Source organism: Amphiprion ocellaris, chromosome 1, assembly GCF_022539595.1.
Source record: "Amphiprion ocellaris isolate individual 3 ecotype Okinawa chromosome 1, ASM2253959v1, whole genome shotgun sequence".
NCBI classification, from domain to species: Eukaryota; Metazoa; Chordata; class Actinopteri; family Pomacentridae; genus Amphiprion; species Amphiprion ocellaris.
In genome coordinates this window covers 18,601,553-18,614,751 of record NC_072766.1, presented here as the reverse complement: position 1 = coordinate 18,614,751, position 13,199 = coordinate 18,601,553, and the positions used below count along the sequence as shown (strand labels likewise).

The window sequence follows — 13,199 nt, the reverse complement described above, 5'->3', positions numbered from 1 at the left end:
AGTGCTGTTCATCGGTTATCCCTCTTGGAACAATGCCTGTATGACTCCCTGCTACCCAGCAACACTCTGGCCTCTAATTTCCTGAAACTGGGCTGAAGCGCAAACTCATGGAATAACCGCATAAATAATTTAACGTAATTTTGGCAACCAGGGACTCAAGTACAGCCCTGATGTAGTGCCATGTTGTGTGAAAACATGACTGAAGGATGATGGATGCACTATTAGTAGGAGGAATGTATTATGAGCAGGTGGACCTATTACATCTTTTCTTATTCCCTTTAAATGCGGCAGATAGTGTAATAGACTGTGTGTGTGTGTGTGTGTGTGTGTGTGTGTGTGTGTGTGTGTGTGTGTGTGTGTAATAGACAAAACCCTATATATGGTTACACTATTATATTTGGTTCCTTTGATGTTGCCTCAAAACCATTGTTTGATTCTGCATCTGCTGAGCTAGACAGATAAAGCAGTACTTTATTCTTCGATTAATTGTATTCATCCAGTTCTGTCCCTTATTATCTTCCGTGGCTGTGACCATGATGGCAATAATAGCAATAATTGTTTTTTTTGTTTTTTTTTTTTAATCAAAAATTTTTTTACATAGTTATTCAATGATGTCAAACTAAGGAACATTACAAATGGTAGTAACAGAAAACCAGATTGCTGTATCGTAATCTTCTCATCCTTTTCTTCTCCTAGATCTGGAGCCTGATGACAGCACATCGTTCTATATCCTAAATGTAGGCCAGCCCCAGTCTATGGTCTCTAACCACCAGTCTATTGGCCTGCCACGTCATGGCATGCAGTCTCACTCCCAGGTCATCAACACTTCACCACGCCTTCAGTCACACAAACCAGGACCTGAGCTCCAGAGCTATGAGACACAAGACTCCAAGTATGCCACCTCCCCGCTGTTGCCCTCTGTTCCTGTGGAGGCACCAAAGGCCTTTGAGTGCCCCAGTATTCAGATCACCTCCATCTCCCCCAGCTGCCAGCAGGAGATGGATGCTAATGAGGAGGATCTGAGGGCCAATGGCCCTGATAGGGATTACCACGGTGAAAGGCCTTTGTCCAGAGACCACCTGTATTTGCCGCTGGACCACTCATACCGGGACTCTTCGCTCAGCCCCAGCCCATGCAGCAGTCTCTCCTCAAGAAGCTGGTTCTCTGATGCCTCCTCTTGTGAATCATTCTCACATGTCTATGACGATGTTGACTCAGAGCTGAATGAAGCAGCTGCCCGATTTACCCTGGGCTCCCCTCTTACTTCCCCAGGTTGTGCCTCCCCTCAGACTGGGGGTGGAGTTCTGGAGGAGCAGCCCCACTGGCAGCACCACCACCCTGCCTTTGTGCACCACTCCCATTCAATCAGCCTGTCTCCTCGACAATCCCCCTGCCACTCGCCACGCACCAGTGTCACTGATGAAAATTGGCTTAGCCCACGTCCACCTTCCAGGCCTTCCTCACGTCCCACCTCACCCTGTGGGAAGAGGCGTCACTCTAGTGCAGACATCTGCTATCCCGGCTCATTGTCTCCTCATCACTCACCCACACCCACGCCAGGACCGTCACCTAGGGGCAGCGTGACAGAGGACACTTGGGTTGGCAGTCCTTCTGTTGGCATGTCACCCTTTCAGTGCTGCCCATCTGAGGCAGACATCCCCTCCAAAACAAGGAAGACCTCACAAGACAGAACAGCTATGCAGACTGGGAAAGGGGAACTGGGGCTAGATGACCAAGGAAATATGTCTCCTAATCTAGACTCACCTTCAGATGAGGCCCTCCACAGCCTGAAGAAGGATGGGCCTGCAGAACAGTTCCTCTCAGTACCCTCCCACTTCTCATGGAATAAACCCAAGCCTGGTCATACACCTATATTCAGGTAAATTTGCTGGAGGATTGTCTAATACCAAGCTAAATTTAACTTCATCTCACAGATGCACTCATCTAATCCAGCTTAAGCAACTGAGTCATGCAGATGTAGACGAGTCAGTAGGAGAAAATGTTTTTTTTTCACATGACAGCAAGGGTATGTCTCAAATAGTTCAAAGAATTTTTCAACTAGGCAACAGACACCTCTACATTATTAGAGAAGTAGAATCTTGAAGAATGGTATCCTAAATCCTAAAGTAGTGTTCACCTAAGAGCCAAAAACAGAAGGTGGTGTTTTTTTTTGTTTTGTTTTTTTGTGAATTAGCAATGCAACCACCACTTGGCACAACAGCACATGTTGTCAATAATAAAAACAATTGATGGGTCATGGCTAAACAATAGATCTCAGTGGTGAATGTTTTAATAAGAGTTGCGAGCTGTCATAAAAAGTAAACACCCTTTTTGATCTAGGAGAGAAGTTGCAGTGCAGTAAATTAGTATCATATAGCTATGTTAGACGACTATTTAGCCGGTGGATGAAACCCTGCAGATCAGTATTCAATAACTGGTGAACTTTGAGCTTTGTATCAGCAGCATAAATCTGATTTAGCTCCACTGTGGAGTAATACAAGTTTATTAGTGTGAGGAGGGAAACACAGGGACACACATGTGCTAATTTCTGTGAACACATACACACAGAAAGAGGAGTCCGCTGTGTGTTCTCCAATGTGTGCAGCAGATGAAGACATGGCCTTGTTTGTGTGCACTGGCCCCTAGCACAGTAAATCAGTACAGGGCACATATGGCAAGGAGGCCACCCCACACACCCACCCACCCACCCACCCACCCACCCACACACCCACACACACACACCCACACACACACACACACACACACACACACACACACACACACACACACACACACACACACACACACACACACACACACACACACACACAAACACACAAATACTTTCTCACACAGACTTAACACTGTCCAGACAATAACAGGGTCAGCTCTAAGATAAGTCACAATTCTCAATTTAATCTTTTTGTCCATCACTTTATATGTGAATTTTCCTGCTAGAGCTACAGCTAAGACAGAAACAGAAATATATATTTTTTGCTTGCCTAACTTATTTACAATAATAGGTGCTTTCATTGGCAACAAATATAATTCTTGACTAAATTTTCATTTTCAGACAGGAATTCTGTAGCAGACGACAGTCAGATGGTGTAAACCCCTGTTTGCCATGAGATAGGGTGTTGTTGATCTGCCTATGTGCATGCATATGTGTGTTAGTAGTGTTTTGAACAGATGGCCGAGGTGGAATGGGTGGGATTGGGTGGGATGAAAAACTGGTGGGGTGTTCAGACACTTGCTTTGACAAAGAATTGGATCACGCCTCACTTCTTGAGCTGTCTACACGACATGTTAATTAACTATTGAAAGTGAGGTGCCACAAGCTTTATTTAAACAAAAGGCCGGTTTTGCTTTGTGGCAATGTAATACGTAGATCTCCAGTCACTAAACAGAACTTAGGCTGGAATTTCTTGTCAAAAAAAAAAATCGTGGTAACAAACAAATAAAAAAAAAATGCAAAAAAAAAAAAATAATGGGATAACCTTTGGGCTGAAAAAGGCTTCATTTGATGGCAGCAGTCTAGGTGGAATTACTTTGCTGATGGTAATATTGGTTAAAGGTTATACATTGTGGGCTCACCAGTATACATAGATGGTAACTAATTGCAAATTGAGTCAGAAAATAGCAAGAAAACATCACAACTGTACATTGTTTTCCTTCATTGCTAAATGTTTGTCAAGTCTAATCATTGTCAAGACATCGTTTTGTGACTCGACCTCAATTCATGTAACTTGTGTAGATGCAAGATTATCCTAATTCATTTGATGGAAATTTTGCCAGTGGGACTGTGAACGCCATAGAGAAGACTATGTTATGGGAATGAACTGACGCACCTACACTATGGCTTAGACATTTGAGAAAGGTTGTGCTATGTCAGGACATAGTCCATCGCTCTTGCTCCATCACAAGCTCATGTTTCTTCTGTACTCCTCTGCTCCTGTTACTGTAGCAGCAAACCCACACTTCCTTGATGGTTATGTCATAGCTGCTGGGAGGAAAACACTGTCGGAGTGATGATCTTGTTCTTAATAGTGTCACCTGCTGTCAGTGAAATTGTAGATGGCAAATAATACCTAAAAGTATTGTCACTGTTATGCTGACTATTTTGATATTGACAGATTACTGTAGATAATATATTAATTATAGCATCATGCCATTTAAATGGCTATATAGTAGGCAGGGGAAGAAAAACAAACTCCAGCAAGCAAAACCAAAATGTCAGTTATTTTTGTGTCTGTAATGACATTATTTGCACAATCTGGCTCATTTCTCTTTATGTACATCAAAATTTAAAGTCATTGGAGAATCTCCAGTCTGTAGTTCAGTTATATTTAAAACTACAAGGCTCCATATAGCAGCACAAAACCTTTACAAAATATCTGACACTTGCCTTTTCTTTCCAAAATGCAGTCTTCCTTGTGGGTTTGGTGCCAGCCTGTAAGGCAGTTTATAAAAGCAAAATGGCTCCACTGAAAGCCTGACTCACATGTCTTTAATCCAGTCTGATCACACTGGTCTGCATGTAGCCAGCATTTGACAGGCATTTGGAAGAGGAAGAATTAAGGGAATCAGCCATGCTGGCTAAAGCTTTACAAACTTTCCCTTAAAATTATTTGTCCTGTCAAAGATCTGTCATGCAGTTTAGTTTGCATGCTAGGAGTCGGTGCTGTCTTTGGTAGAGTCAAATAGAAGTATATGCCACCATGTGACAGAGCGCACAAAGAGCCTACAGTGGTCAATGCTGAGGAAGAGATCAAGTATGAGACCGCCCATACTTTTAGCTGCCTACACTGTTGAGACAGTTCACTGATTCAGGCCTCACATACACAGCCATCGGCTTTCAGACACAAATGCATGTACACTTTGATAGTTTGGACACACGCACACGCACACGCACACACGCACACACGCACACACGCACACACGCACACACACACACACGTGCAGTTTGATTTACAATTACAAACTGTGCTATACAAAACAAACAAATTAAGCAATGTCACTTGTAGCTTCTGTCAGATAAAACACTTGAATTGACACATGTAGCGTGTGCTGCTCTGCAACAGACTTCTTGGATCATGAATAATTAATTGTGTACACTGTCAAGATGTGGACTACAGGTACAATAGAAAGAGTCTTCAAGTAAAACATATGTACTGTGTTAGCACAGATATTACAATGTGATGTTACAGATAATACAGAAAATAGTAGGATTATAAAATCTTAGCAAAAGACCAGGTGAAGGTATAATATAAGCAGAGTACAATTTATTAGTCTTCATGAAACTTAACTAATTTACACCGAACTGTGGATGAACTATATTCTGAAAATTTTATGGGGTACTATCTGAATAGACAGAATTAATACAATGACAAAGTTGTAAAGATTACTGTGAAAACATATGACAGAATTAAAATTAATATTAATTTGACTTAGTGTTCTAGTAAGTTTATTTCATTTAAATTGTTCCTATGCATTAGTTTTTTTGTATATCTTTAATACGGTTTATTTGGAATGTGGCACAACACTCTAAAATCCCTACTTTTAGTGGATAATAGTAAAATGCATTTAATAAATCATAATCATGAACAATACATACAACAATCACTGAAAAGGTTATAGCTTTGTTTGTTTTATACTAATGGCTGACGCCAGTGTTTACAAAATGTTTTGAGGATAAAGTGATCTAATGCACTCAGATGGAGGGATCCAGTTTCTCTGTGGAGACGGCCATTGAGTGTTTTATTTTTGAGTGCAGCTGTTCAAATATGATTGTGGCCTACACAGATAACAAAAAAGAGGCACGGAGGAAAAACACACAATGCTAGCCGCTGCGATGCACTACACATAAAATATACACTTGTACAGTATCCACACAGTCACACACACACAGTAATTTATGCACTGTCTGACACACACTTTTGTCCTGCCACCCATTCACTGACCCACACAGTGAATGGGTAAAGAGTCAGAAAAAAAAGTCCCCTTTAGGAAATGATTCACCCTTAAAGTCTTAACATGACCTATTACAAGTTGTTGTGTTTAAGAACAGGATTAATGCATGTGGGCATTCCAGTGATTCACTGTCTGATGGTGCTAAGCACTCTGCATTTTATACCCCCTTTTGCACCTATTGCACTGTATCAACCAATGAAGGGGGAATACCGCATTTTCAGCCTTAAGACAGGTTTCTGTCATCAGCCATGAGTTAGACTAAGTTTGCCCTGCTTGACCTTATACTATAATGTCACAGGATTAACATATCTGTGCAGAATTATTAAAATATGGAAAATACTAATGTACGTAGACCCAAGCAAATTTTCAGATTTTTTTTTTTTGATGCCCTCTCAATCTTAACCTTTAGGACAGCTTCTTCAAATGTATTGCCTGTCTACTAATTGCTACAACCACAAACATTTCTAGATTAGGTTTCAAATTAATTTTTGACTACACTTTTTTCACAACACTGTATGCTTTTAGAGTTTCTTACCAGAGCTCTAACATCCTCTGCCTCTCTGTGTGGGTGTGAATGTGCAATGCTTGTGGTATTCCTTCCTCAGGACCTCCTCACTGCCTCCTCTAGATTGGCCACTGCCAAGCCAGTTCAGCCAGTATGAACTGAAGATAGACGTGCAACCCAAAGCCCACCACCGAGCACACTATGAGACTGAGGGCAGCAGGGGAGCCGTCAAAGCAGCATCTGGTGGCCATCCAGTTGTCAAGGTAACAATTTGTGTGTTTTCCCACAGGTTTGGGTCATTTCCTACTGCGCCTTAAGCAAGGTTATAATCCTCCAAAATTTGGCTGTCGAAACTGACCTGAAACTTTAAAGATTACAATTTCCAAACACTGAATTATTGCTCAACATCGTGTACATAAAGGAAAATTACTTTTACAGAACACAAGTGAAAGTAAATACAACCATTGATGTCTCTACAATATTAAGAGGTTGAACTTTTATCTGAGGTCTGTTAACACTATTCTGGCAATGTTTAAAAAAATTACACCCTGAGTACTTATCCAGCTCCCACTGTACTAACCGCATAGCCAAAATGTCAACTACTGGAGTCTTCAGTGGTAAAATTTAAAGTGAAAGGAGGAGAAATATCTTGAACTTAAGTTGTTTTTTTTAACTTACCAGCAGCAGTTTGCATGTGACTGAAATGTATTTTCTCTTAAAAGTTTGCACAAGGAGGCTCCCATTGCACTTAAAATACAAATGCCATTAGCTGATGATATAAACCTGCCAGGATATCTTTTGCAGGACCTTGTTGAAAATGCTTTCACCTGCTTTCACAATGAGCTAAGCGTCCACCATTAATCTACTAATAGTAAAGATACATTATTGGTCTATAAATAAGTAATTGTTCAGCCTCGTAGCTCAAACATCCACTGGTGAATGGGCATGAGCATTAGATTTAGGGTTTCATTTTACATATTTGCATGTGCGCATTGTCACATGGATCCTCTCCTACTGCAACACTGTCAGTCAGCCTGTTGAAGCAGCGAGATTTGCAGGCAGGCAAGAGACCTGTCATGATAGCCCAGTCAGCTGGTCTGTCATCTGATAGCACCTGTGAGAGACTAGGTGAGCCTCCAATGAGCTATGGCTGCTTTTTTCACAGAGACGGAGAGAGAGAGAGAGACAGAGAGGGAGAGAGAGAGAAGATTTCAGTCTCATAAATTTTTCAAGGCTCCCGTGACAAGCTTTCCTTGTGTGTATGATTAAGAAAGGACCAAATGCTGGGCCATATCTATTGTTGGGGAACCTAACAATGGCAGAGTTCAGGCTGACAGACTGGTCAGCTGTCCATTTAGCCCAATATGACTGCCATGTACAGAACACTACCCTCGGAACACCTACATCTGTTCTGTTAGCACTGCAGTGGAACGTACATAATTTTCTTTGCCAAATTTTGTGCAGTGGAACTGAATAAGCGTTTTGTCTAAATGGTTTTTTTTGGGGGGTTTTTTGGATTGTTTATATATTATTGGCCCCATTTGGTTTCCCACTTGGACTAAATTTGTACTGTTAGTATTGTATTTGTTAGATGGGAAGTTTATTAGTCCTGAGGTGAGCTCAGTCACTGCTCATTATACACATTACACAGGCTATAACAATTAAGATAAAATACAACACTTGAACAGCTGTGGACACAAAATTTCCTGAAACAAGGCCGTCTAAACTGCTGCCATTTGTTGCTTTAGAAACAGCCTATGTCCTCATACATTCAGTCATGCAGGCTCCCTTCAGGCCAATCATTAACCATTTCTACCTCAGTTAGACCAAGATTCAATCCTGCCATATGTGACGATGCATAATTTAGCTGTCAAATTTTTTCAACCGAACGTTTGCCATGGTTGCCCTCATTTCTCATCCCCAAAGGCAATTGTTTAGTTTATCACTTTCCTTGCAGTAGCTAGTGACAAGAAAAAAGTATATCTTCGGTCAGACAAGGTAATTTCAAAGTTGATTCCAACTCCAGCTGCAATCTGGTCTGCAGTACCGACATGCTTAGCCTTGACAATCATTGCAGTCAATTTAACTGTTCTGTAAAAGCAGCAGACTCAGGTTTGTTGGTTTCGAATGGTTTTTATTATTGTTATTATTGTTTGTTATTCCTGTAGGTAATTTTTTAATGTTATTATGGTTATTAGTTTTTGTTGGGCTAAATATTAACCAAGATTAGAATCTGAAAGCAACTCCAATAAAAAGTAAATAACAGTTGAGGTCAAGGAGGCAAGAACAGATGATAAACTACAGACGAAGTCAGGCTGACTCACCATCGTCTACTGTTTCATTTATTTAATTTTTTTTTAGATCAGCATGGTTTACCAATCACTTTGTTGTGTTCTTGATAAATTTCAGTGCAATAAATCTCCTGTAATATGATTTGACCTAGATCTGGGAAGATCGTTGGTCAGTGTTTCTAAACATACAGCTGCTGTTTACACTCTGTCACAGAATGCTGCCACTACTTGTGATGGAAATGAAAATCAAATCCATTTCTGCTGGAATGCCCTTTCATGATCAAATTGACAGACATCAACGTGTTGTCATGGACAGCATGAGCAGAAAAAGCAAGAGAAGTACACATACCACATTTACTTGTCATCAGCCGCAGTTTGCAGAGCTCTGTGCAGAGAAAATGTGTGGGTGAATAACTTACATGGGTGAGAAGGGCGAAACAAGTGCGAGCAAGTCGTTTTTTATGTATATACATGTATATGTGAAATGAAGCTAAAGAAATCTTTACACCATTTTGTAGTCAGGCATTACACATATCCCTCCACGCTTTTCACTGTGGAAGCAGTTTTTAGGTTTATGTTTTTCATGTCCTTGATAATGTCCAAATGTGAATAAGTGAACGGCTGTCTTGTACTGTGTGAGGATGGATACATCAGCACTTGTCCAGCAGGTCTAACAGTCACTCTTTGTTTACTAAACATCCACTCCTCTATTGTTAATCTCTTTAGCTCCGTTTTGATGCTCTGTGCAAAAAAGTACCTTATATGAAAGGTCACTTCTTTATGCTGTTATGTCATTATTGTTTGTACAGAAACATTTACTTCAAAAACCACACACACACACACACACACACACACACACACACACACACACACACACACACACACACACACACACACACACACACACACACACACACACACACACACACACACAGTTTTCTTTGAGGTTATCAGAACATGCAATGAGATGCGTGTTCTTTTAATATATCTAGGAAAAATGGTAAAAATGCCTAAACAGCAAAGACTGAATCTGATTAAAGGGAGTCTAAAGTCATTCAGCCTCTGTTTTGAGCTAGTATACATTGGACGTAAAGGGGTCAGACCATTTGAAACCGTTAACAAGCTTGCATATATCATATTTCCCAGGTGCACTGCTGGTGTGAAGTAAGCTGTTTGCTGGAGGCAGAATGTCACAGGTGCATGTGTGATTGCAGCCTCTCTGTATTTCAAACACTGCACATATTAAAGGTTTTGGTGGGCAGCAGAAAGAAAAGGAGCTGTCCCTTTTTATAATTGAAAATTTTGTTTACAAATTGTCATCAATATAGATTTAGTATGATTTCAAAGATATATTTTGACTTCGCTTTTTGGCTGCTGTTATGAGCATTTCTGTTATTCTTCTATTCTTTTCTATTCCATTTCTCACTCCAAATTCTAAGCAAACATTGCTTTCATGATTTAATATTTTTGATCCAATGTACTATGATATTCATGCTGTTGTCCTTCCTATAGACTGTTCCTCCTCTGTGCTCTGCAGGACCTCTTACTGTCATTGAATCTTGACACTAGTAGTGTGATGTCACCAGATGACGCCATAGCTGCCATCTGGACATAGTGATGACTTCCTTTTGTGACCTCGCTGTTGCCTAAATCAGTGCACCACCAAGCTGCCGTGTCAACAGAAAAAAAGAGGATGTCTGAGCTGCTGAGCTGATGTAGTTTACATACTTTAAAAGTCTAAGATTGTTTGCCTTTTTCTGTAACTATGTAAGAAGGAAAATAGTAAGTTGCCACATGCCTTCTCTTTTGTGTTCGTCTTGAATATGGAAATGTTTTCGTTTCAAAAGTTTAACTACTAGATACAAGATGTCTCCTACTTCACTGAAAGACCATTCTCAATGTATACACAATGCAGCCTTCAAGGTTAAGTTTCACACTGGTGTAAGTTAACTGCTGACTGGACCGAGGCTGGACTTCAGACTAGCTGTCTGAAGTCCCATTTCACAAATCGTGCTCGCAGGTACATGCTTCAGACTCAGATTTCAGGTGAGCTCAGAAAAACTTTTCACTTTCAGCAAATGAGTTTGAAAACTTCTTCTAGGGCAGGGCTATTCAATTAAAAATTCACTGGGGCCGGATTTTCAGACTAAGAACATGAGCTGGGCCGGAAGTTTTTAGCAGACACTGAGCAAAGTTAACCATTTAAAATAAACATAAACAAATAAGATAACAAACACACTGGATGTTTATTAACGTACTGCCACATCCAACAGGACATAAACATAATAGAAGAGCAGTACTTAAACTAAACCTGTGCTGAAATGCTGCTTCTTTAAATTTTACATTTCAAACACACAACTTCAACGCATTTTGATAGGTAAATATAAGCACAGGTTAAGGTGCATATGAACATAAAAACTAAGTGCAGATTAGAAACACCATCTTTTGTTTTGGTTACATCTGAAAGTGCATTAAAAAGTAACTTGCTTAACAGTAACTTTTCAGAACTTGAGACATTTTTCTTCTTTTGAAATAACAAAAAACAGAGTTTGTCCCTGTCCATATTTGGTCTCTTCTGAGACAGTCGCATCTTCAGTGCATATAATCAAAAAAATAAACAGTAGGCACAGTGATAGTTACTATCCCTTTGGAACGAAATAAAGCTGACATCAAAGTGCATAATAAAGTGCAACTAAGTGAAATAACTGTCAAAACAAAATGTATTTCTTAAATATTAAACTTATAAGTGAACAGAAAATAGTCACATAAATACATAAAACTACCTTTAGTGTCTGCTACAGCACGCTGCTTTGTTGCACTTACCATGTCTCGAAGACATCTGTGGCGAGAATGTTTGACGTGTCAGACCTGTTTGATAGCAGATGTCACACTCGTCTTAACTTTATCGTCCGTTAAAACTTCATCCACGACAGCCAACATGCAGTCCTTCACAGTTTCTGAGTCTGTGAACGGCCTCTTTTTCGTGGCCCTTTCCTGAGCTGTGCAGGTCCGCTTCATTGTAGTACAGCTCCGGTTGTAAGATGCAGTCAAACTTTGAATTATAGCCGCTCTCTCATGACATCCCTCGGGAAAGTTTGTCCGAAACGCGGCATGTTTTTCAGTGTGGTGTCTTCGGACATGATAATCTTTCAGCGCTGCAAAGCACTCGTTGCAGAGTAAACGCATTGGTTTGGCGTTCGGACTTGGTGGTAAATAAATAAATACTTGTCAGTCCACGCAGGATTAAACCGACGGTTTTCCTCGCCGATTTGTCGTTTCAGGATAGAAAAAGACATGCTACTATTTTCGCCTGTATAGAACTGCTAATGTTAACTTTTCAAACGCGTCTCCTCAACGCAAGGCATTGTGGGTTAGTTGCTAGGTTACGGCAAGTGTTGCATTCAATGTTGGCAATAATGTTGGAATTTTTGCAAGAACTTGTCAGTGTTACCAAAAGATGTTTTTCTGTTTTTCTCGGACCCAAGTCCCAGTCACTCGGCAGTTGCTTTCGGCCATCTCGAGGGTTGCTTTCGGGCCGCATGTGGCCCGCGGGCCGCTAGTTGAATAGGGCTGCTTTAGATGGTTGGAAAGGGGTCATTGGGGGGTGGGCCAGTTGTGAGGGCCGTATGTGGCCCGCGGGCCGCCAATTGAATAGGCCCGTTCTAGGGTCTAACTCTGAACATACATTATTCTGTGCAGTGAAGGTCAAACATCCAGTGGTAGCAAAAACCACAGAAACACGTTTCTGAGTGAACGGGCAACAGAACAGAGTAATAGAAAAAGTATAGCATTTTAATCTTGGTATACAAGTGTAAGGTCTTGAAGAAATAGCGTGAAGCCTCATAAATGCAGTCTGTCTGCAAGGAACAGGGCTGAACAGTAGCTGTTGTTTGTTGATGGTCCCCAAAATAAAAAACAGGAAACATAACAGTTAATCTGTTCTGTGCATCTTTATATTTCACATGTGGTTAAAATGCTTATCCATGTGGCTAGAGGGCAGTTCTGTGGCTTGTCACCCGGTTTCCTTCTGTGCTGAATGCCCTCTTTGAAAGTGCTGGGATAACTAATCAGTTCTTTCCCAGTGTTTGCTCACTTTTGGAAAGTTCATTGAGATCCCTCCATCCAAGGGATCTGCATTTCTTGCTGCTTGGACTTGTTTGTGCTCTAAGTGTTGGTTCGTTGTTTTAGTCTGTCAGTCATACCAACTACTTTGGTTTGGAGTATTTTCTTGGATATGAAATATTTTCTCGGGGGGATGTATAGACTCTACTTTAAAACTCAAACCACTCTATTGTAGCAGTTGATGTCTTGACCTCATCTCTGAGTAACAAAATCAGTACTGTCACAGAATGGACAAACTTTTGCAGATGATTTGGGGCTTTGTTTACAAACTTGAGAATGTCTCCATTCTGACATGTAGACACCAGTGCACT

General features: G+C 40.7%; 1 protein-coding gene across 3 annotated transcripts in view; it reads left to right on the top strand.

The window, feature by feature from the left end:
* The window catches only part of nfatc3a (nuclear factor of activated T cells 3a), a 62,261-nt gene that overhangs the window by 17,727 nt on the left and 31,335 nt on the right, over nucleotides 1–13,199 (top strand). For all 3 annotated transcript variants that reach the window (XM_055012380.1, XM_055012374.1, XM_055012377.1), the window contains exons 2-3: nucleotides 697–1,879; nucleotides 6,576–6,738. In XM_055012380.1, the coding sequence (XP_054868355.1) occupies nucleotides 697–1,879; nucleotides 6,576–6,738 (1,346 nt within the window). The remainder of the gene's footprint in view (nucleotides 1–696; nucleotides 1,880–6,575; nucleotides 6,739–13,199) is intronic.